We start from the raw sequence: 18,046 nt of genomic DNA, 5'->3' as shown, positions 1-18,046 counted from the left end.
TCAGTACCTCTGAGCCATCCTTGCGTTGTACTCAACATACCCATTCTTCCTGCAAAAACCTATCGCATCCTCATCCGAGACTCCAGGGGTGTAAGGCATGGAGTAGGAGCGAAGCCTCATCCCAGTCGAGTCACGTGAAATGCGAGAGATGAGTCAGCGTGTCAACAACTGTCACGTGCTTCCACCCCTCCATCCCTTCCGATCAACACAGAGAGAAACTGACGAGCATGCCTGCGATTGAGGCTCGCGACCATGTCCTCCGTCCTCGTCTTCCAGGGCGCTGCCATCCACTCGATAGATCCCGAGCATTTGGAAATTCTCGAGGACGCCACTCTTGTTGTTACTGACGGTTGCATCACAGCCTTCTACAAGTCCCCCGATGTAATCCCCGCGGCCAATGCCTTCCCTCCCAATGCCCTCTTCCACCGTATACCTCCTGGCGAATTCCTGATTCCCGGCTTCGTCGACACTCACAATCACGCCCCGCAATGGCCGATGCGCGGTCTCGGTCAAGGGCTGCACATCCTCGACTGGCTGAGCGAGATCACCTTCCCCGTCGAAGCTCGTTTCGCCGACCCTGCTTATGCCGCGAGTATATACGAGCATACTGTTTCCGACTTCCTCCGCCAGGGAATTACAACTGCCTCTTACTACAGCTCTCGACATGCGGAGGGCACGAACATCCTGGCTGAGATATGCCACAGAAAAGGGCAGCGGGCGTTCGTGGGTAAATGTAATATGGACAGGAATGCCCCGGATTACATTCGCGAGGAGAGTGCTTCGGACTCGCTGCGTGAGACTCAGGAGTGCGTCCGACATATTCGTAGTCTGTCCGAGGGCGACCACAACAACCATCTGGTGAAGCCAGTGGTGACCCCGAGATTCGCCATCTCCTGTACGCCGGAGCTTCTGCAAGGCCTTGGAGAGATTGTGAAGCGGGATGACTCACTGGCGGTGCAGACTCATTTCAACGAAGCTCAACAGGAGATTGATGCCACGACCGAGCTCTTCCCGCAATTCGGTGGCAGTGAAGCCGACTTGTACGAGAGCTTTGGGCTGTTGAACTCGAGGGCCATTCTTGCTCACTGCACCATAATGACGGACTACGAGAAAGACAAGATTCGCTCGTTGGAGTGCGGCGTTGCGCATTGCCCAATCGCCAACATGACAGTGGGCGGGGGTTTTATGGTCGCGCCCATCCGGGACTTCCTAAGACGAGGCATCAAAGTCGGGCTAGGAACAGACAGCGGCGGCGGCTGGGCGTCGCAAATGCTTGCTGTCATACGACAGGCAATGATTGCTTCCAACGCGCGCGAAGTCTTGTCGCAAGGTAAGGACAAGGCACTGTCATTTGAGGAGACTTTCTATCTCGCGACCTTAGGTGGGGCGAGGGTTCTTTGTCTCGAAGACCGGATTGGCAACTTCCAGGTTGGCAAAGAGTTCGACGCAGTATGGGTGACTACGACCACTGGTTTACAGTCAGCCATGACGCCGCGCGAGGACGGAGATTCCACGCGGACCTTGTTCGAAAAGTACATCATGACCGGCGATGATCGCAACATAGCACAGGTGTTTGTTCGAGGCCGCAAGGTCGCCGGAGTTAGATAATCTTCGTACTTCTTACGAAGTTACGAGTCAATGAAGTCCATGTCTATGTTGAAGTAGTGCTTTTGTTCTGACGCTTTGGAATTAGGCATTCACCAGTCCCAATGAATAAGCCGCAGAGGACGTCGAGCGGATACATACTTGCACATATTGGACACCCGTTCTACAAGATCATCTTCGTCTCCAACACTGACAATGGCATTGTTGATGTGCATCAGGTGGACCGACCCCCAGCCATCCCCTTCGACGGCGCTTACAGAGTGAGACAAAGGGCCTCGCCATCAACTCTTGCAATCCAGCATTTACTCAACATGATCAAAGTCAACAGCTTGATTGTTCCGCTTTTCAGGTATGCGCTCATCGCGTCAGCTGTCGGGGTCTGCCTCCATGCGATATTGCTAGGCTTGCTCACGACGTCCACCTTCCAGGCGCACGTTGTTTACCTGCGCGCAGTCCAAATGACATGGTTCAAAGACCTTGATGTCCCTGAAACCTTTGGCTTTCTGAAGAATCAAGTTACCCCTTTCTCAAATTTTTTTTTGGTACGCTGTCAACGGCTCAGTGCCAGCGGGTATAGCATATGAACAGTTGGAAGAGAAGAAGTTGACATCACGGATAGACCTAGGGGCAGCAGGGACAGTCATGGAATGGCGCACAGATAATGGAGTTATTCGGGAGGAAATTCTCAAGAGTGGCTTGCACGATGCTGTTATGGAATATCCAATTGTTACCACGGCTGTGATGCCTTCAAAGCGGCAGATCCGTTGTTTACATGTTGACTGGACGCCACCGTATCTTTGCAACCTGACCCGGTTCTTGAAATTAATCCCCATAATATGTGCTTGAACAATAGCTCAAGGGAAGCACAGATTTATCTCTGTCTGTCCCAACTGAAACCATCCTGAGCAGCTCAGGTCTTGTGCAGAGCCGCACGATCTCTATCCCCAGCCATCAAGCACCAGCCTGGGATCTTCCGGCTCATGGACATTCGCAGGCATCCAAAACCGTGCAACGTCATGGGCGCAATGCATGATGATGTCTCGGTAGACCTTTGTCGTTAATTGGCAATTGTAATGTGACCAGCCCCACTGGTCTGCATACCTGGCCCTCCTCCCCGCACCTCATCATGAAGGTATCAATCAAGCGAGAAGAGACTGGATCTATTGCCACTGATGACATAGAAGATGTTTTCATGGTTTGGTGTCCCGCAAGGCTCATGAGGCTGATTATAGACCGCAGTTAGTATAGCGCAACCCTTGCCTCGTACAGAGCACTTCGGATAACAGGTGTTGACGATTGACTAGTTACCGTGTGTCTACAGGGGGCAGCGTATACCCCGCATCGGGAACCCTGCAATTAATGCACCTCAAGGCTCCGGAGCGCTCCTCGAGAGAACGAATGCAGGGTCTGTGATATATATTCCGCCTACCCGCGCCCAGAGCATATAGACGGCCAGCATGTAGCAACCCATTAAGCCAGTGTCCTCGACGCACGACGAGATGGTCTCAAATTCATTTCTTCGTTTTCTGGAGCCTGTTTCCAGCGCTCACCTGTCTATATGGAGTTATGGGATACTCTTCTTCTTCCTTTACTGCATTGGCTGGGTCCTCTATACTCGCCTCCTCCATCCCCTAAAGAATATACCCGGTCCCTTCTGGGCTTCTGTGTCGGGATACTGGTATGGTTACCAAGTATCAACGGGAAAGATGGAACATATCCAGCGAAGACTGCATGAGAAACACGGTAAGCCATGACGCCCCACAATGATTTCCAGGGAGACTGAATATGAAAAGGCCCTCTGGTGCGCATTGGGCCCAATGAGGTCTCGGTCGCCGACCCAAGCTCCATCAGGGTGATTTACGGTAGCAAAAGTGGCTTTACAAAGGTAATTGACAAGACTCTATGCACCCTTAGACACTTGACCAGTCCTGGTAACGGTGTGAGAGCTAGACCAGCTTTTATCCCCCTTGGGCTGTGGAGATAACCCCGCATGGCGATCAATTCTCCCAGCTGGACGAGGCAAAACATACAGCGCGCAGAAAGCTGGTGAACAATGTATATTCAATGTCCAGCGTCCTGGAGTCCGAGGAGTACATTGATGAGTGCATGGACATGTTCATGCAGAAGATGGCCAAGTTCGCTCAGAGGAAAGAAATTATTGACCTTGGTGTTTGGACCCAGTGGTAGGTGCTGCTTCACAGTTTGATTGTTGTCCACTACCCTAACATGGGCAAAGGTACGCCCTCGACGTTATCGGGTCCCTGTTCTTCGGTCAGCAGTTCGGATTTATGCGCGATGAGCATGACTTCGATAACTATATTCTCAGCATGGACACATTGATGCCGCCAATGACCGTCATGTGTCTCCTGCCAGAATTCCTGATGAATTTCCAGCCCATACTGGGGCTGTTTCTGCCCAGGGTTCGCAATGCTGCTCACGGGTTTGATGAGATACGGAATGCTGGGAAATTCTGGGTCGAGCAGCGACTGCAGCAAATGGCAGATCCAGATCAAATGGTCAATCGTTCCGATCTGCTCAGCAAACTTTTCCGAGTTCGAGACGCGAAGGAAGACTTTGACATTCTCGGGGTCCAGAGTGAATCTGTCGCGGCGATGTACGTTATAGAGCGAACGCCTGCGGTTGGCTAGGGCTAATCGGATCACAAATCACAGATTTGCCGGTAGTGATACGACTTCCATCACTTTCCGTGCGGTCTTCTATTACCTGATGAAACACCCGGATGCCTACGAGAAACTGCTGGAGGAGATCGACCAAGCGGACCGAGGCGGACGACTCAGCAGATGTGTCCAGTACAATGAAGCACTTCAGCTCCCCTATTTGGTGGCCTGTATCAAAGAAGCCATTCGTATGCACCCCAGCGTAGCTCTTGGCTTGCCTCGATACGTGCCGGCTGGGGGAAGAGTCATAGCAGGGCAGTTCTTGCCCGCTGGGACCACGGTTGGTATCAATCCCGCAGTCATTCACTACGAAAAAGAAATATTTGGCGATGATGTGACCGTTTTTAACCCAACTCGCTGGTTACGCGACCCTGAAGCAACCGCGGAGATGGACCGGCACATGCTGCATTTCGGGGCTGGGTCACGGACTTGCATAGGGAAAAACGTATGTTTCTCGAAAGGCATTGAAATCAACAAGCTCATTTGGACTGACGAGATGTAGATATCGCTCGCGGAGATCCACAAGCTGGTCCCTCAGGTTCTTAGAACTTACCACCTAGAGCTGGCGGACCCTGACAAGGAATGGGAGACTCAAAATTACTGGTTTAACAAGCAAACCGGAATCAAAGTATACGTGACTGCTCGAAGCCGATCGTAGTATCAGTGGAAGGCGCCGAGGAAATTCTTCATGGCTTCTCACCCCTCAAACTACCGTAGGGGCCAAGGCATTACGACCTCCCCTTGGTGGTGCATGGCTGATCTGACATGGAGGGGAAAGCAATTTTTAGACAGGTTTGAGATATCATGTTACTAATTTTAGTAAGAAACTCGTTGTTATACCAAATATCTCCGCTCTGTGGTACATACATCAAACATGCAGATATAGTTCCAACAGTCCCGAGACGGATCAACGAGTGGTTTCATTGACCTCTCCCAATATCACGAGCTTCAGCTTCGACCCATCTAAAAACTTCTCTTCGTCAGCATCCACAGTCCCTTTGGTCCCCTGTTCCATTCGGCGCTTGAAGAATCTTTTGAGGGTGGTCTCATCAGGAAAGGTCAACTCAGTAATAGCATCGTAAGGAAAGTCTTCCTGAGAACCGACGACAACAGCAACAGGGTAACTGTCATCATCACCAGGCGCTGGGCGAGCGAGATAAAGCCGTCGATGAGAGAGGGGGAAGTCGTCGCCGGCGAGGCTCTTGATGAATGGGACGTGGACTGTCTCATAGTGGGCCTTGAATTCGGCTGGAGTCATCCCCGATTTCCGGGTCACGTAAAGGAGAGCTTTGGCAGGCATTTTTTTTTCTCGTGCAATATTGGGCCTTGATCGGTTCTGAGTGACCAAGGAGAAAGCAGATTCTTGAGACTTGCTACTGAATTTTATAGCAGTAAAGGCGGGGTGAGGCTATACAGACGTCGGCATAGACGATGGGGCAAATCAAGCAGCGACAATAGATTAACCCTGCATTCCAACTGGACAGCCCTAAACCTGCCACGTGGGCCAGCGTCATGTCTGAAGAACGAAACGACTTGCGACCATGGGTGACCTACTCAGCAACTTGAAAGTTAGGCCTGTCAACCTTGACGTTCTTCGGCTTTCGGAGACAGTCCGCAGATTTCCTTTGGCGAGTCCAGATCGCGAAAATGCAGATCATCGCAGCCCGAACAGTTCATCGCAGTGGCAATCTCAGCCTACCTGCCGTGTTCCTGTTGATAACATTGGACAATGCAGCAGATCGACGAGACACATCTTGGAAGGGATGTCAGATCGCTGCGGAGGAGCTCGGTGCAGAGTCTTGAGTTCATGCTGGCGTAGCTGGCCCCTGGGGACTTCCGATTCCTATAAAGGAGTCAAGAGTCCCCCTAATGCGTCTTTGAATCGTCAACACTCACATTGCCAAAATCTCAGTTCACAATGCAGTTCACTCTCAGTCTCCTCGCTCTGCTGGCTGGCTCCGCCGCAGCTCAATTCTCCTCCTCGGCCACCCCTTCGTCTTCTGCCGTCCCTTCGCCCTCTGCCACCCTCAACCCTGAAGACTACGACTGCATCATTGCCGACCGAGGATGTAGCTGGAACAAGTCCGAGTATGGCTACGACTCCGACTACTGCGGATCCTCGCCATATCAGCCATTCCAGGTCCTTGACACGGGCGACATTGTGCTCGCTGTGGCGAAGAACGGCACTGCTGCAGATGGCTGCCTTGACCAGACCACCGTCGCCTGCTGTAGCGCTCTGCAGGAGAGCGCTTGTGCACGGGGTGAGCGATACCTCCAGTGCGTGAAGCCTTGAAGATGAAATTCTTGGTATGTCTTTGCTCGTTCCAGTGATGGACAGTCTCACTGACGGATTTTCATGACCTAGACGTGGAGTCAGGAACCATTGGGGTTAATTCCGCTCCTCGCTAAGAATCTCCCCGTCCATCGACACTAGGCCACGCTAGCTGGCAAGCCTACGGCTTGGCAGAACGGGGCAAAGAAGAGGTCGAAAAGATATAAAGCATAACAATCTCCATCGGCGACAGGAGGAAGTAGAACTGAATGAACCGTTCCATTCAACTGACCGGGCGCCGTTGCCGTGTGGTTCCTACTTCTGACTGTGGCCGTGGAAGCCATTGTGCTCGCTACCCCCAAGCCCACGGTTCTTGATGCGATGTTGCTTACAATTCTCCCTGAGCCAACTTTGGCGCCTGTTCCTAAAGGCGAGCATGAGCTCATCCGCCAGGGTACCACTTCTGCAGGGGAGGCGAGCATCTGCGGGTACTATGAGGGATCCAAAAGAAAGCCTCCCCAGCACCGTGGATATGACAAGTCTAATGATTCAGCAGATTCTCGTCTTGCCTGCTACGATGGGAATGCCTGAGTTTTCTACGCCTCAGACTCGGAGTTCCCTGGAATGGCCGGGTGCTGTCCGACGACATCAGCGACAGCACCATGCAAGATTTTCACCACGTGCTATGATGCCGCCGAGATTTCAGCCACTACTGAATTGCTATTGTCAACCACCGACCCGTTTGTGATGCTCTGCACCTTTGAGAATAGCCGTTATTGCCATACGCGGACGTGGCCCGATCTCAACGTAGGCGATGTTGCCTGCACGGACAACAGCTCTTCATGGATCGAGACAATGTATACTGCTGGGTCCCTAGGAGGCGTCTCAGGTTACAGAGATCCTGTCGGTCTCCTGGATCGCCGACGCGGCCCTGCTGAACCTTCGGAGAGTGTCTGCTACGACTACCACCACCGCGGCGACCCGCACAATAGAAGCTTACGAAGCCGCTACACCTGCAGATAGAGCAGAGAGCGATGAGTCTTCGACGCCAGTGGGAACAATTGTTGCTGCGGTAGTGGGGTCTGTCATTGGGGTGGTATTGATCATTGTTGCTGCAGTTTTCTTTTGGAGGAAGGGAAACAACATGGATAGTGCGGCGCAACCGGCATATAAACACGGGTTGGCTTCCCACGAGTACGTACTAGAATTATCTTCTGGCTATAAGTCAGACAGACATGAGTTGCCTGCGCAGTATTAATGTATGGTGACATCTGCAGGTACACAAATGCGCGGGCCTTTCAGTCTACTTCAAGTGTATATGTTCTCACCGATAAAGTCACAAACGCTGAAAGCTTGTGTAATAGTAAGTCCGACACCCAGTCTCAAATGACGTCCTCTGGATGCCTTGGTGGGATATGTCCTTGAGGAGACGCGCGGGTATACTGGTACTGCTGGGGGGCCTAACATTGGTACCAGGCGGGGTAGGCCCTAACCTATACGCTGAGCTGCTCTCGAGCCACGTCATATCTCACCTGACGGATGGGAGCTTAGTATAATTTTTCTTTTTCAAGCTGCAGTCAGCTTCTACTTCTGCTGATTACTCTCTGGCTCCCATGTTTTGAACCGCTAGCTCAAACTTCGCCATGCCAGACTCATATATCTTGATCAAAGGTGCCACGGTGGTTCCAATGAACCGGGACAACGAAGTCCTGTACCATCACGATATCCTCATTGAAGATTCATGGATCAAGTGCCTGGGCCCCGATCTTTCCATACCAACTACCAGCGATGGAAGCACGGCGGTCATAATCGATGCGAAAAACTCCATCATCACACCCGGTTTTGTCAACGGCCACCACCACATGTGGCAGCATCTCCTGCGCGGTATCACCGCCGACTGGTCCCTGTTTGGCTATGCCTGTCATCTGCGAACGGTCCATGGAAGCCTGTACGCGGCTAAAGACATGCAAATTGCCAACTATGCAGCAGGCTTGAGTCTTCTCAGCAATGGCGTTACGACAGTTCTTGACCACTGTCATGCAGTGAACTCGCCGGGGCATGCAGACGCTGCTATTAAGGGGTTGAAAGATGCCGGTATTCGAGGGACATTCTGCTATGGTTTCTACCCCAACCCGACCGTTCCCGGAGTGCCAGAGAGTGTTGCGGACGATCCGTTTGACCAGACTCAGAGGATAAATGATGCGCTCCGTGTGCGAAGCAAACATTTTACCAACAATGATGCTAGCAGCTCACTCCTGACCTTCGGAGTGGCCCTGGACGATCCGACGAATCTGACACGAGATGAGAACATCAAGGGGTTGAAAGCTGCCAGAGCGCTCGAACCGAGAATCATAACGGCTCATGCTTCGGTTGTGTCTGATGGAGAGCCAAAGCCTGAGATAGTGCAGCAGCTTGAAGATGCCGGGATGATGGGGTCAGACCTCGTGTTCAGCCACGGGGTCTGGTTCACTGACGATGAAATCGATGCCGTGCGACGTTCTAGGGCAGGGGTCATCGGGACACCCGATACAGAGCTGCAAATGGGGATGGGCTATCCCATCATATGGAAAGCGAATGACCTCGGATGCCGTACTGGCCTAGGGCTTGACATTACTTCCAACCAGGGCAATGATTTCGTGGCGCAGATGAGACTGGCCCTTCAGGTCCAGCGCGCTCGCGAGTATGCTCACGGGTACGACGAGGCTGTACAGAGGGACCTCCGAAGGAAAACAGCTGATGTATTACGCATGGCTACTCTAGGTGGCGCACAAGCTATGCAGTTGGACTCCTTGATTGGCTCCATTGCGCCTGGAAAGAAGGCTGATCTGGTCTTGTTCCGCTGCGATGATATTGATACGGTGCCTGTCGTGGATCCCATAGCAACCGTCGTCTTCCACGCTTCGCCGAAGCACATCGACACGGTGATTGTAGACGGGAACATTGTGAAGCAGAACGGCCGGCTAGTCGGATTAGATTGGGACTCCTTGCGAGATCAGGTACAAGCCAGGTCGGAACGATTGCTGAGCGAGGCAGCAAAGATAGACATGGCACATGCCGAGGCGCGTTTCCACGCTGTATTCAAACGCGCGATGCTGGAGTGAATCCGGATCCAACAAGAATGACACGAAGGGTATGTAGGCGGCGGCAAGCATAGTACTCGTTAGTCATGTATGAAACACAAAGTGGAAGCTCGCGTACTCGACATATATTTTGACCCGCATCACCACCGACATACGTTAGAGGACAAAGGCGAATATTGAGTAGGGGACTCGATTAACTATTGGACTCCACTGATATTGGGTATATAGAACACTGAAAGTATTTCCAGAGAACAACATAAACTGACTACAGCTTTGCTTTTGGGGCCAGGGCCTCACTGGCCGGCGCAACCTCTACCATCATCTTTCCAGTATTCGCGCCGGCAAACAGATCAACGAGGCTCCTAGGCGCAGCCTCAAGTCCGCCCGGTACGATGTGGTCCTTGCGGATGAGCTTTCCTTGCGCTAGCCAGGCAGAAAGCTCTTCGCGGGCCTGTTGATACTGCTTAGCGTAATCGAAAACGATAAATCCTTTCATGGTTATGCGTTGCGACTGCACAGTCATTAGCACCAAACGCGGAAGATGGATGAAGGCAAGCGACATACAATAATGTTCATATAGTTTGCAGGACCGTTTGGCTTTGTAGAGTTGTACTGACTGATGGCACCGCACATCACAAATCGCGAGTTTCGAGCGGCCCGGGTCAAACACATGTCTAGAATATCGCCGCCAACGTTGTCAAAGTAAATGTCGATGAAGTCCGGGGTGGCGGCCTTCAATTGGTTCCGCCAGTCGGCATCCTTGTAGTTGATGGCAACGTCAAAGCCCAACTCCTTGACTAGGAAGTCGCACTTGTCCTTGGAGCCCGCCAGTCCGATCACCCGCTTTGCGCCCTTGATCTTCGCGATCTGCCCGGCTATCATACCGGTTGCCCCTGCAGCACCAGAGACCACGACTGTGTCTTCCTCACGAGGCTGTCCGACGTCGATCAGTCCAAAGTATGCCGTCAGTCCTGTCACGCCCAGCGTGGATAGAACGTCCGTGGGACGTCCACCGGGGGGGATTGGAATCTTTTCCAGTTCTTTGACACCCAAGGCAGCATACTCCTGCCAGCCCGCCCAAGTATAAACCCAATCTCCAGCTTGGAATTGCGCGGCGAGATTACTGCCGACCGAAATTACCTGAGCCATACTCGGTCCCCGCATTACAGCGCCGACTTCCACGGGCGCAATGTAGGACCGACGAGCGGAGAGCCATCCTCGCATTGTGGGATCGAGGGACAGGTAATGTACGCGCACAAGCACCTTATCGGCCGGGACATTCTTATTGTCAGGACGGGGGACAGTGCGCAGTCGGAAGGTGCCGGATGTGAGCGAGGGATCGATGCCCTCGGCGGGCCGCTTGTGGAGGACAATCTTCTTGTTCGACATGATAAAGACGCCAGAGAAAAGAAGGTAGAAGGGAAAGAAAGACCAAGTGGAAGAAAAGGGAGAAGGAGAACAAAGAAACACCTGCACGCGGGGATTGCTTCCTGTTTGGGAAAGTGCCGAGGTTGACCTCGGCGGACTGACAACGGAGGCACTAGACTCCATCGGGACTAGCTGATGAGACAGGTAGCTGAGTCAGCCCACTGCGTCATCACCACCATCTTTCTCTATCTCCACTCATTCTTTCTGTCTCCAATTGCCCTCCATTGCAGCCCGACGGATATGCAAAGCACCTCGCCCGTGACCGACCCTCTCGCAATCCTTCCACCTGAGCTGGTCCTGCGCGTCTTAGAGTTTGCCTCGCTCTCCGCCGTTGCCTCTCTGACCGCAGTCTCCAAGGCCTGGCACCAGTTTATCGACCTCACCCACCAAGACGCTATCTACTCTGCCCTCTCCAAAGCTGCCCCCCGCCCCGGTCCGACCCTCTCGAAATGGTTTGACGATACGACTACCTGCAAAGGTCTATGTGAGCGACAGACACTCCTTGCCCGCAATTGGGAGGCCAACTCGCCAGTCAGCCGCGAGCGCATTCTCCAGGTCGGCAATGATCCTGTCTGGCGGTTTCGCGCCGACTTGAAGCGTCGATTCGTCGTTTCTACCTCCCATGCCGGCGGTTTCAATGTCACCGATCTAGACACAGGCCGCCTGCTCTGGCGCTTACCCTCCACCCTCGACACCGATAACGAACATGCGGTCCGCCCGTACGCGCACCTGGAATACCAAGATGGGATGGTAGTCTTTGATCGCGAAGGAGATGCGGTCGAGGTCTGGCAGGCAGACGTTGACGATGCGCCGCGAGGGGAGTTTCGTCGAATTGCGATTCTAGACCACGACTGTCAGACAAGAGGATTCCAGCTGTCATATTGGACGCTTTGTGTAGTCTCGACCCAGGGCCAGGGATTCGTTTATGACATGACGCAGCAGCCCCCTAGGTTGACGACCCATCTCCAGATCGAGCATGATGCCGTCGGTCATCTCGACCAGAGCTCGGACACCGTCATCTATTCCATGGGACCACGAGGTTACCATGCATATGATAAAAAGTCAGGTGAATTCATGGGCACCTTGCGGCCATCAGATTGTACAGATGTATACCATATTCGACCTCCCAAGGGGAACTCCGCCGCAGCGAGTGCGAGGTTGATGGGACTGGCACAACATGACCCATTGCGTCAGTACTCGTCCCCAGGGCCGCCTACGAAAGAGCACATGGTGCCGATTAAACTCCAGAAAGGCCCATTGCCGACGCCTGTTGACCCGGAGCATGTCCGCAACGGGGAAGATGAATGGGGAGCAGGGATGCTCAACGGCAATTTATTTGTTGGTGTTTCTCGCGCTGGCCGAGTCTTTGTATGCTCGGACTGGCGCAAAGCGCTTCATGGACAGGACAGTCTTGCGGCATGCAGCGCCATAATCGAATGTGACTCAGATGGGTCAACTTTCGACCTTGGTGGTTGGTTGTCAGTGCGCAACCATAGACTCATGTTTGAAATCCAAGATCGAGTTTATGTCGTTGCTCTCGACGATGAGAACCGCATCCAGGACGTTGATAGTCAAACCCGCGCATCATATTCCTTCCTTACCTGTTCCACGCCGCAGCTCGCGGTTCCGATCAGCTTCATGGCATTGTATGACGACGTAATCATGAGCACCTATACCGTAAGTCTTGACTTATCCGCGACGTCCGCTGGAAACTAATTTCTCGAGACCCTTGGCCGCCGGCAACCCCCAAGCAATAGACCTGGTGAGGGAAACGATGCCCACCATGCAGGCCCTGCACGCATTTTTCCCACCAAAACGATCCGAATGCTCAGTATGGCACCCGATGGTCCCGCCGTTCGCGCAGGCGAAGAGCCGACGCCTACTGGTGGACTGTGGGATGCCGATCCAAACTCCCCACCTACTGACGAGATCGTCCGCTCCCAAGCCTTGTTGCACTTGCTCAGCATGCTTCGCGATGAGTACAGTGAGGAGGAAGACGAGCCCTCTGACGATGGGTGGGAAGATGTGAACGAAGAGCAGGAATAACAACCCAATTTCAAGCGCGCTCCAGACGCTTTTACCGGTTGTTGTTCCATGCAGAAATAATATCCTTCCTGAGCGAAACCTGCGCAATCAGCGTGGGCCACGGTTTGGATCAGGGCTCACCACAATCGAGATATCCTGGGTGTGTTAAGGGCGACAGCAAAAGCAAAATGGATAGAGAATACTACGCGACATACTCGTCCAGCCACTGTCATATTCGACCGATGGGGCGGTGTCATATCAGCTCCATATAATAGGTATTGAGCCCCCACTAGAACCAATGGTAGGTCAATGGGCCAAATGACAATGTAACCCACGATGCAAGAAAGGAAAGCGCGTAGACATGTCTGATTAAATAGCAATAGTCAGATGCGCAGAACCTTTAGCTACACACTTTGAACGAACCCTGCGGGGAACCTCAGCCGCCGCTGAATTTCGTAGACAGGTCGCAGAAACTTCTGTCTGGTACTTTTTTGATCACATGGATTGATTGAGTTGTATCAAAAGTTGTTTAAAGTAATAAGTTATATTTCAAAGAGAACCGAGAGCCGTAACACTAATATTGCGTCCCTAGACGTATAGAGACGTGATACGCGTGGTAGGAAGGTAGGGTGTCTATTGATAGAACCAATCGCTGACCCGACACCGTTCCTACACCGAGTTATCCGAAGGCTATATGAGTCAGTATCCGATACTTGATTAACAGGAAGGAGCCTGATCGATGATGCCACCCCATCTATTATTCTATAACCATGGTCTATTGATTCAATGTGATGGCCGCAATCAGAGCAGACCCAACGCCAGACCCATCCTCTGCCGTAACCAGCTTCACCAGCTGCTGCCCTTCAGGCCAGTCCAAGATCTCGCCCAGGGTATCGACCGCCTCGCTCGCGGAACTGCGAGTACTTCTCGAAGGTCAACGCCAACGGCGCACTCGTTGATGCCCTGCTTCCTGCACAATGCTGCAATTCCGCATGCATATAACCTTGCTGCACGAGTACACACAATCTCGGCCAGAAGGCAGCAAACCCTCGCCTCCTCGTCCGTGGCCTCGATCCCATACAGCTCCTTTAGGATGCACTTGGCAGCCGTCATCCTCCCTGCCTCAGATCCGCCCACCTCCATCCGGGACAGAGAAGCAGAGTCCATCGTGCCATAGCCCCTGAGCCGATCAATTTCGGCATCGGTGAAGAACCCACTGGACTCGTGCAGGTGGAGAAGGAGCAGCCGGAGTAACTCACCCATGTACATTCCGGCAACCATCTTCTCGTAGGCCTGCTGTCCGGGCCTTGCAGAAGTCTCATCGATCTCTTCATCAAATCTTGTCCGGGGGAGGACCTTGTGTCTGTTATCAAAGGCGCCGTATTCGCAGTTGATGAAGACAAGGGCGTCGCTCTCAAATTCGGAGCCGTGATTTGCAATCTTGGGGATCCGAGAAACCTTCTCCATATAGGCAGCATTGCACCCTGTCGCAAAGATGCTCCCAATCTTGGTCGCTGGGTTCTTGTAGGCAGAGGCGATGAGAGTGCCGACTGTATCATTTACCAGCGCAACAAGCCGCACAGATGCATTCCTCCTCTCAAAGTCTTCCTCCAAGTGTGCCACTACATCCTCCCCTTCCACGCCAGAGATATCAAATCCCTTGGTCCATCGCTGCAGTACTCCATGTCGGATATGATCTTGGGTGACTGGGTACGAAAAGGTAAAGGCCAGGGGTAGTTTCTCCCCATTCTTCCCGACCAACTTATATTTGGTGAGAAAGTCCTCCAGTTTCTCTGCAATGAATTTCCACAACTCAGCCCCCTTACCTTTCCTCAAATGGGGCGGAAGCCGGTATTTGTCCTGCTCGATCGTGTACGCGCCCTTTTGTTTGGTCAGGGCAACATCGCAGATTCGCAGATTTGTCCCACCCATGTCAATGGCGAGGTACCGGCCTGTTTAGTAGCCTGTTGGGAACGAAGGGACCCATGTCACATTCATTGGCTGGGAGCTGTTAGTTGCTAGATAACCAGGAAAGGCAGTAGCGACGTACAATTTCGCCGTCATAGCGTCTGAGACCGTCTTCGAGCTGACCGACAAAGTGGTCGGTGATATTTTTTAGGGCGGTGGTGTCGACTTTGAACTGATTCTTGATGTTGTCTATTTCCTTCAGGATCAGGGAAGAGATGGCTGTGGCGATTGGAACAGTTAACCCTGTTTGTGTCGCGGCCGCGCGCAGGGTGGACGGTCGGAATGGAGAAAGCTGGAGACTTCCTTACCTCCCTGATTAATGATTGTCATTCTGTTGACTTGACGACTCCACACAAACCTAGTCGATTGATGTTTACTACCATGGGTATCAGGATCAGGACCAGGAGAGGGAATGACGGAAAAGTCTTTATCCCATTCAGGGTCCAGCAGCCGGCTGGCTATGCCTAATATTTATTCATTCCGTATAGCCCTACGGGACCGGCCGACCTTGCCTTTCTGGCATGTTCCTTGGCCCACCTGCGGACCCTGCGATCTTGGTGTTTGGGTGGATGACGCGAGCGTTTCGCTTCATGTACGCCCAATCGGGAAGGCAGAAAAAGATGATGTAAACCCATCATTATCGGACCGGCCGGCTGTATTCCGGCTCATTTACAACCTCGACTCTACACTCTGCGTGAAAGAATGTTTCAGCATCGCTTAGATGCACTGTATCATTATATTTCCAGTCTTTCCCACGTCATGGTGATCTTCCGTCTCACTGGCTTCGCTGCCGGCCATAATTTATGCCTGTTTGTATGTAATTCATAGGTTAGGGGGTGTATCCAAGTCAGCGTCTGAACATGAGAATCTCAGTATTAAGGTAGTTAGGCTGTTGTCAGGAAACTAGCCGACGTCAGCCAATGAATCTACCGTGCCGCTGCCAACGTACGACAACGACGGAGGAACTATGAACCGAAGACACTAGGACAAAAGGGGACTAGCGTCATATCAATATCCCATATTGATATGACCAACAAAGCAATCATATCAAAGTGATATGATTAGAATGACGGTCAACAAAGCGATCAAACCCAAGTTGTATGATTGCTTTAATAGCTACGGATATGTAAGGACGCTCACTGCCTGTATATAGTTTTGCTCTTCGTGTCTTATCTTCGGAGCAACCAACATAGCCAGATTGTCGAACTCCAAGCTATATTGCATTTCCAAACCGAACCTCTTGTCTCTTCCTCTTGATCTTAGAATATCCTTAAGACCTCCGGGCCCTTAAGAAGGACTCCTCTGGCCTTATCTGACAGCTGTATATAGAAGACTTCTAAACTGCTATCTAACTATGGTTTGGTAATCTCATAATCCTCAAACCCTCTTGGGGCCTTACGAACCCTCTTAGTTCCCCGTGCTAGTACCTCATTCTGGGGCAAGGGGTGTTCAATCTCGTCATCTAGCTCATAGAGCTGTTGTACATGCTGTTCTTCTTGCTGTCTACTATCCCCTGTCCCTATCCCTATACACTGTCATTTAGCTGGCTGTTCTTGTATTTCAGTGTAAGAAGCGTGGTTCGACGAAATAGTCAATTCATGAAGTAGTTCTTGATGAGAGCTAGCTCGAAGCCGTGACGGCTAGAAGAACCGATGTGGCTGACTAAAATATGACTCAGCCTGTTGAACAAGAAGAAAGATCGATAGGCGTATGACATTCAGTGTCGATATCACCAGTATCGTCCTCTTTATTATCACTGACAGGCTCAAAATCTGCCTGTAGCTGAACAGAAGCTGTCTTCCCCTCCATAGCAACAACCCCACTAGCTGGAAGATACTCTTTCATCAGTTCTAGCTGCTCTTGTTCAAGCTCAAACTTTGATGTACATATCCACATCATCAAGTCTTTGATCATGCAAGATTTCAGATGGCCACGGCGATAGTGACAGATATCACGACTAGAGTTAAAAAGACGTTCAACACCGGCTCCGCTAGCTGGGATAGCAAGAACATCCCGAGCAAGACTAGATAGTGCTGGAAACTCATGTTCATGCTCATTCCAGAAGGCGTACGATGCTTGGAGAAAGGGAACCTCAGAAGATAGATAGTAAAACCTGAGACTTGCAAGGATAGAAGTGGGAATCTGATAGATCTAATCTTCCTAGGTTATCTTCTATCATAATTGGTCTACTGGTAATACTAGTGTGGATATCATGCGAAATCCATGGATAACGCGGGATAATCCACAGATATCCGGCATATATCCGTGGATATCGTACGATAATATATGGATATCCACGAGCCTTACACGAAATCAAAGAGTTCTATACATTCATACTACATATTTAGGCTATGAAATTAAGATATACAAGCAGGATTCGAGAATATAGTTAAAGCAATATAGTCTGAGGAGATTAAACTAATCAATTTATAAGAAGTTCTGGTTCGGCGCCAGTCAAAGAAGCGGAGGTAGCAGAGCGAGCAAGTACCGCAAATTTTGCATGCAGGACGACAGATATATATTTTATGCATCTTAGAGGTTAGTATCGCGCAAAGGTGTTGTGTGGTCCTGGCAAGGCTGTTTGTTGCACGCATGGCCTGATATCAAGGTGTTGTCGCCATCGGTGCGTTAACGTAATTCCCGGGTGACCCGTACTTCCCGGGTCATCCGTGCACACGCCTTAAAACTAGATGCTTGATCAACTTTAAAGTAATATACCACTGCCAAAAGTAATTTAAATTGCAGAAACTAAAAGCCAAAACGAGTAGGACAGCTGGTTCTCTTATGTCCCTGAATATTACATTCTGAACATCTTGGTGGAGCACGTTCAGGTACACCTAAACTTTGAGGAGCACCTTCGCTGGTACCCCCCCCTCTTGCTTCTATCTCCTCATTTCTGGACGAAATTAGATCCCTGGCTTCCTGAAATGAAAGACCTTCTGTACAAGCCATCTGGCGTTTGGATCGGCTCTTTTTCTGCCTATCATTCT

General features: G+C 51.6%; 9 protein-coding genes across 9 annotated transcripts; 6 read left to right on the top strand and 3 right to left on the bottom strand.

Moving 5' to 3' along the window:
* The first annotated feature begins 58 nt into the window (after positions 1–58).
* BDV17DRAFT_185696 (putative guanine deaminase) lies at positions 59–1,870 on the top strand. The gene has a single exon (XM_073755033.1). The coding sequence runs from the start codon at positions 253–255 to the stop codon at positions 1,606–1,608; it is 1,356 nt and encodes a 451-aa protein (XP_073612137.1). The 5' UTR covers positions 59–252; the 3' UTR covers positions 1,609–1,870.
* Positions 1,871–3,104: 1,234 nt separating this feature from the next.
* BDV17DRAFT_284005 (cytochrome P450) lies at positions 3,105–4,941 on the top strand (the record flags this gene model as incomplete). Its single annotated transcript, XM_073760458.1, has 6 exons — positions 3,105–3,348; positions 3,399–3,490; positions 3,556–3,788; positions 3,842–4,219; positions 4,278–4,728; positions 4,786–4,941. The coding sequence occupies 6 exons, from the start codon at positions 3,105–3,107 to the stop codon at positions 4,939–4,941; spliced, it is 1,554 nt and encodes a 517-aa protein (XP_073612136.1).
* Positions 4,942–4,978: 37 nt separating this feature from the next.
* BDV17DRAFT_185678 (EthD domain-containing protein) lies at positions 4,979–5,703 on the bottom strand. The gene has a single exon (XM_073755032.1). The coding sequence runs from the start codon at positions 5,581–5,583 to the stop codon at positions 5,191–5,193; it is 393 nt and encodes a 130-aa protein (XP_073612135.1). The 5' UTR covers positions 5,584–5,703; the 3' UTR covers positions 4,979–5,190.
* A 498-nt stretch (positions 5,704–6,201) lies between these two features.
* On the top strand, positions 6,202–7,146 carry BDV17DRAFT_294527 (uncharacterized protein; the record flags this gene model as incomplete). The annotated part of the gene is made up of 2 exons (XM_073762853.1): positions 6,202–6,544; positions 6,896–7,146. 2 exons carry the CDS (start codon positions 6,202–6,204, stop codon positions 7,144–7,146), a joined length of 594 nt encoding a protein of 197 aa, XP_073612134.1.
* Positions 6,717–7,851, top strand: BDV17DRAFT_272305 (uncharacterized protein). The gene is made up of 2 exons (XM_073758879.1): positions 6,717–7,063; positions 7,112–7,851. Exon 2 carries the CDS (start codon positions 7,180–7,182, stop codon positions 7,576–7,578), a length of 399 nt encoding a protein of 132 aa, XP_073612133.1. The 5' UTR covers positions 6,717–7,063; positions 7,112–7,179; the 3' UTR covers positions 7,579–7,851.
* Positions 7,842–9,782, top strand: BDV17DRAFT_272303 (uncharacterized protein). Its single transcript, XM_073758878.1, has one exon. It carries the CDS (start codon positions 8,199–8,201, stop codon positions 9,654–9,656), a length of 1,458 nt encoding a protein of 485 aa, XP_073612132.1. The 5' UTR covers positions 7,842–8,198; the 3' UTR covers positions 9,657–9,782.
* Positions 9,765–11,055, bottom strand: BDV17DRAFT_272302 (NADP-dependent oxidoreductase). The gene is made up of 2 exons (XM_073758877.1): positions 10,200–11,055; positions 9,765–10,146 (listed from the first exon to the last, which is right to left on the bottom strand). Exons 1-2 carry the CDS (start codon positions 11,022–11,024, stop codon positions 9,901–9,903), a joined length of 1,071 nt encoding a protein of 356 aa, XP_073612131.1. The 5' UTR covers positions 11,025–11,055; the 3' UTR covers positions 9,765–9,900.
* A 241-nt stretch (positions 11,056–11,296) lies between these two features.
* Positions 11,297–13,283, top strand: BDV17DRAFT_185666 (F-box protein). Its single transcript, XM_073755031.1, has 2 exons — positions 11,297–12,740; positions 12,789–13,283. Exons 1-2 carry the CDS (start codon positions 11,304–11,306, stop codon positions 13,107–13,109), a joined length of 1,758 nt encoding a protein of 585 aa, XP_073612130.1. The 5' UTR covers positions 11,297–11,303; the 3' UTR covers positions 13,110–13,283.
* Positions 13,284–13,863: 580 nt separating this feature from the next.
* Positions 13,864–15,276, bottom strand: BDV17DRAFT_300323 (uncharacterized protein; the record flags this gene model as incomplete). Its single annotated transcript, XM_073764036.1, has 4 exons — positions 15,116–15,276; positions 14,915–15,040; positions 14,041–14,881; positions 13,864–13,993 (listed from the first exon to the last, which is right to left on the bottom strand). Exons 1-4 carry the CDS (start codon positions 15,150–15,152, stop codon positions 13,864–13,866), a joined length of 1,134 nt encoding a protein of 377 aa, XP_073612129.1. The 5' UTR covers positions 15,153–15,276.
* Between the last annotated feature and the right edge of the window lie 2,770 nt (positions 15,277–18,046).

Source organism: Aspergillus undulatus (assembly GCF_047715775.1).
Source record: "Aspergillus undulatus strain CBS 261.88 unplaced genomic scaffold BDV17scaffold_55, whole genome shotgun sequence".
Lineage (NCBI taxonomy): Eukaryota > Fungi > Ascomycota > Eurotiomycetes > Eurotiales > Aspergillaceae > Aspergillus > Aspergillus undulatus.
This window is presented reverse-complemented; position numbering and strand designations above follow the sequence as displayed.

What these genes read in the sequence shown, in the direction of transcription:
- BDV17DRAFT_185696 (XM_073755033.1), top strand. Translation starts at nt 253, where the DNA reads ATGTCCTCCGTCCTCGTCTTCCAGGGCGCTGCCATCCACTCGATAGAT.
- BDV17DRAFT_185678 (XM_073755032.1), bottom strand. Translation starts at nt 5,583, where the DNA reads ATGCCTGCCAAAGCTCTCCTTTACGTGACCCGGAAATCGGGGATGACT.
- BDV17DRAFT_272305 (XM_073758879.1), top strand. Translation starts at nt 7,180, where the DNA reads ATGGCCGGGTGCTGTCCGACGACATCAGCGACAGCACCATGCAAGATT.
- BDV17DRAFT_272303 (XM_073758878.1), top strand. Translation starts at nt 8,199, where the DNA reads ATGCCAGACTCATATATCTTGATCAAAGGTGCCACGGTGGTTCCAATG.
- BDV17DRAFT_272302 (XM_073758877.1), bottom strand. Translation starts at nt 11,024, where the DNA reads ATGTCGAACAAGAAGATTGTCCTCCACAAGCGGCCCGCCGAGGGCATC. An exon ending in CAAACTATATGAACATTATT is followed by an intron (nt 10,147 to 10,199) that starts GTATGTCGCTTG and finishes ATGACTGTGCAG; the next exon opens with TCGCAACGCATAACCATGAA.
- BDV17DRAFT_185666 (XM_073755031.1), top strand. Translation starts at nt 11,304, where the DNA reads ATGCAAAGCACCTCGCCCGTGACCGACCCTCTCGCAATCCTTCCACCT. An exon ending in TAATCATGAGCACCTATACC is followed by an intron (nt 12,741 to 12,788) that starts GTAAGTCTTGAC and finishes TAATTTCTCGAG; the next exon opens with ACCCTTGGCCGCCGGCAACC.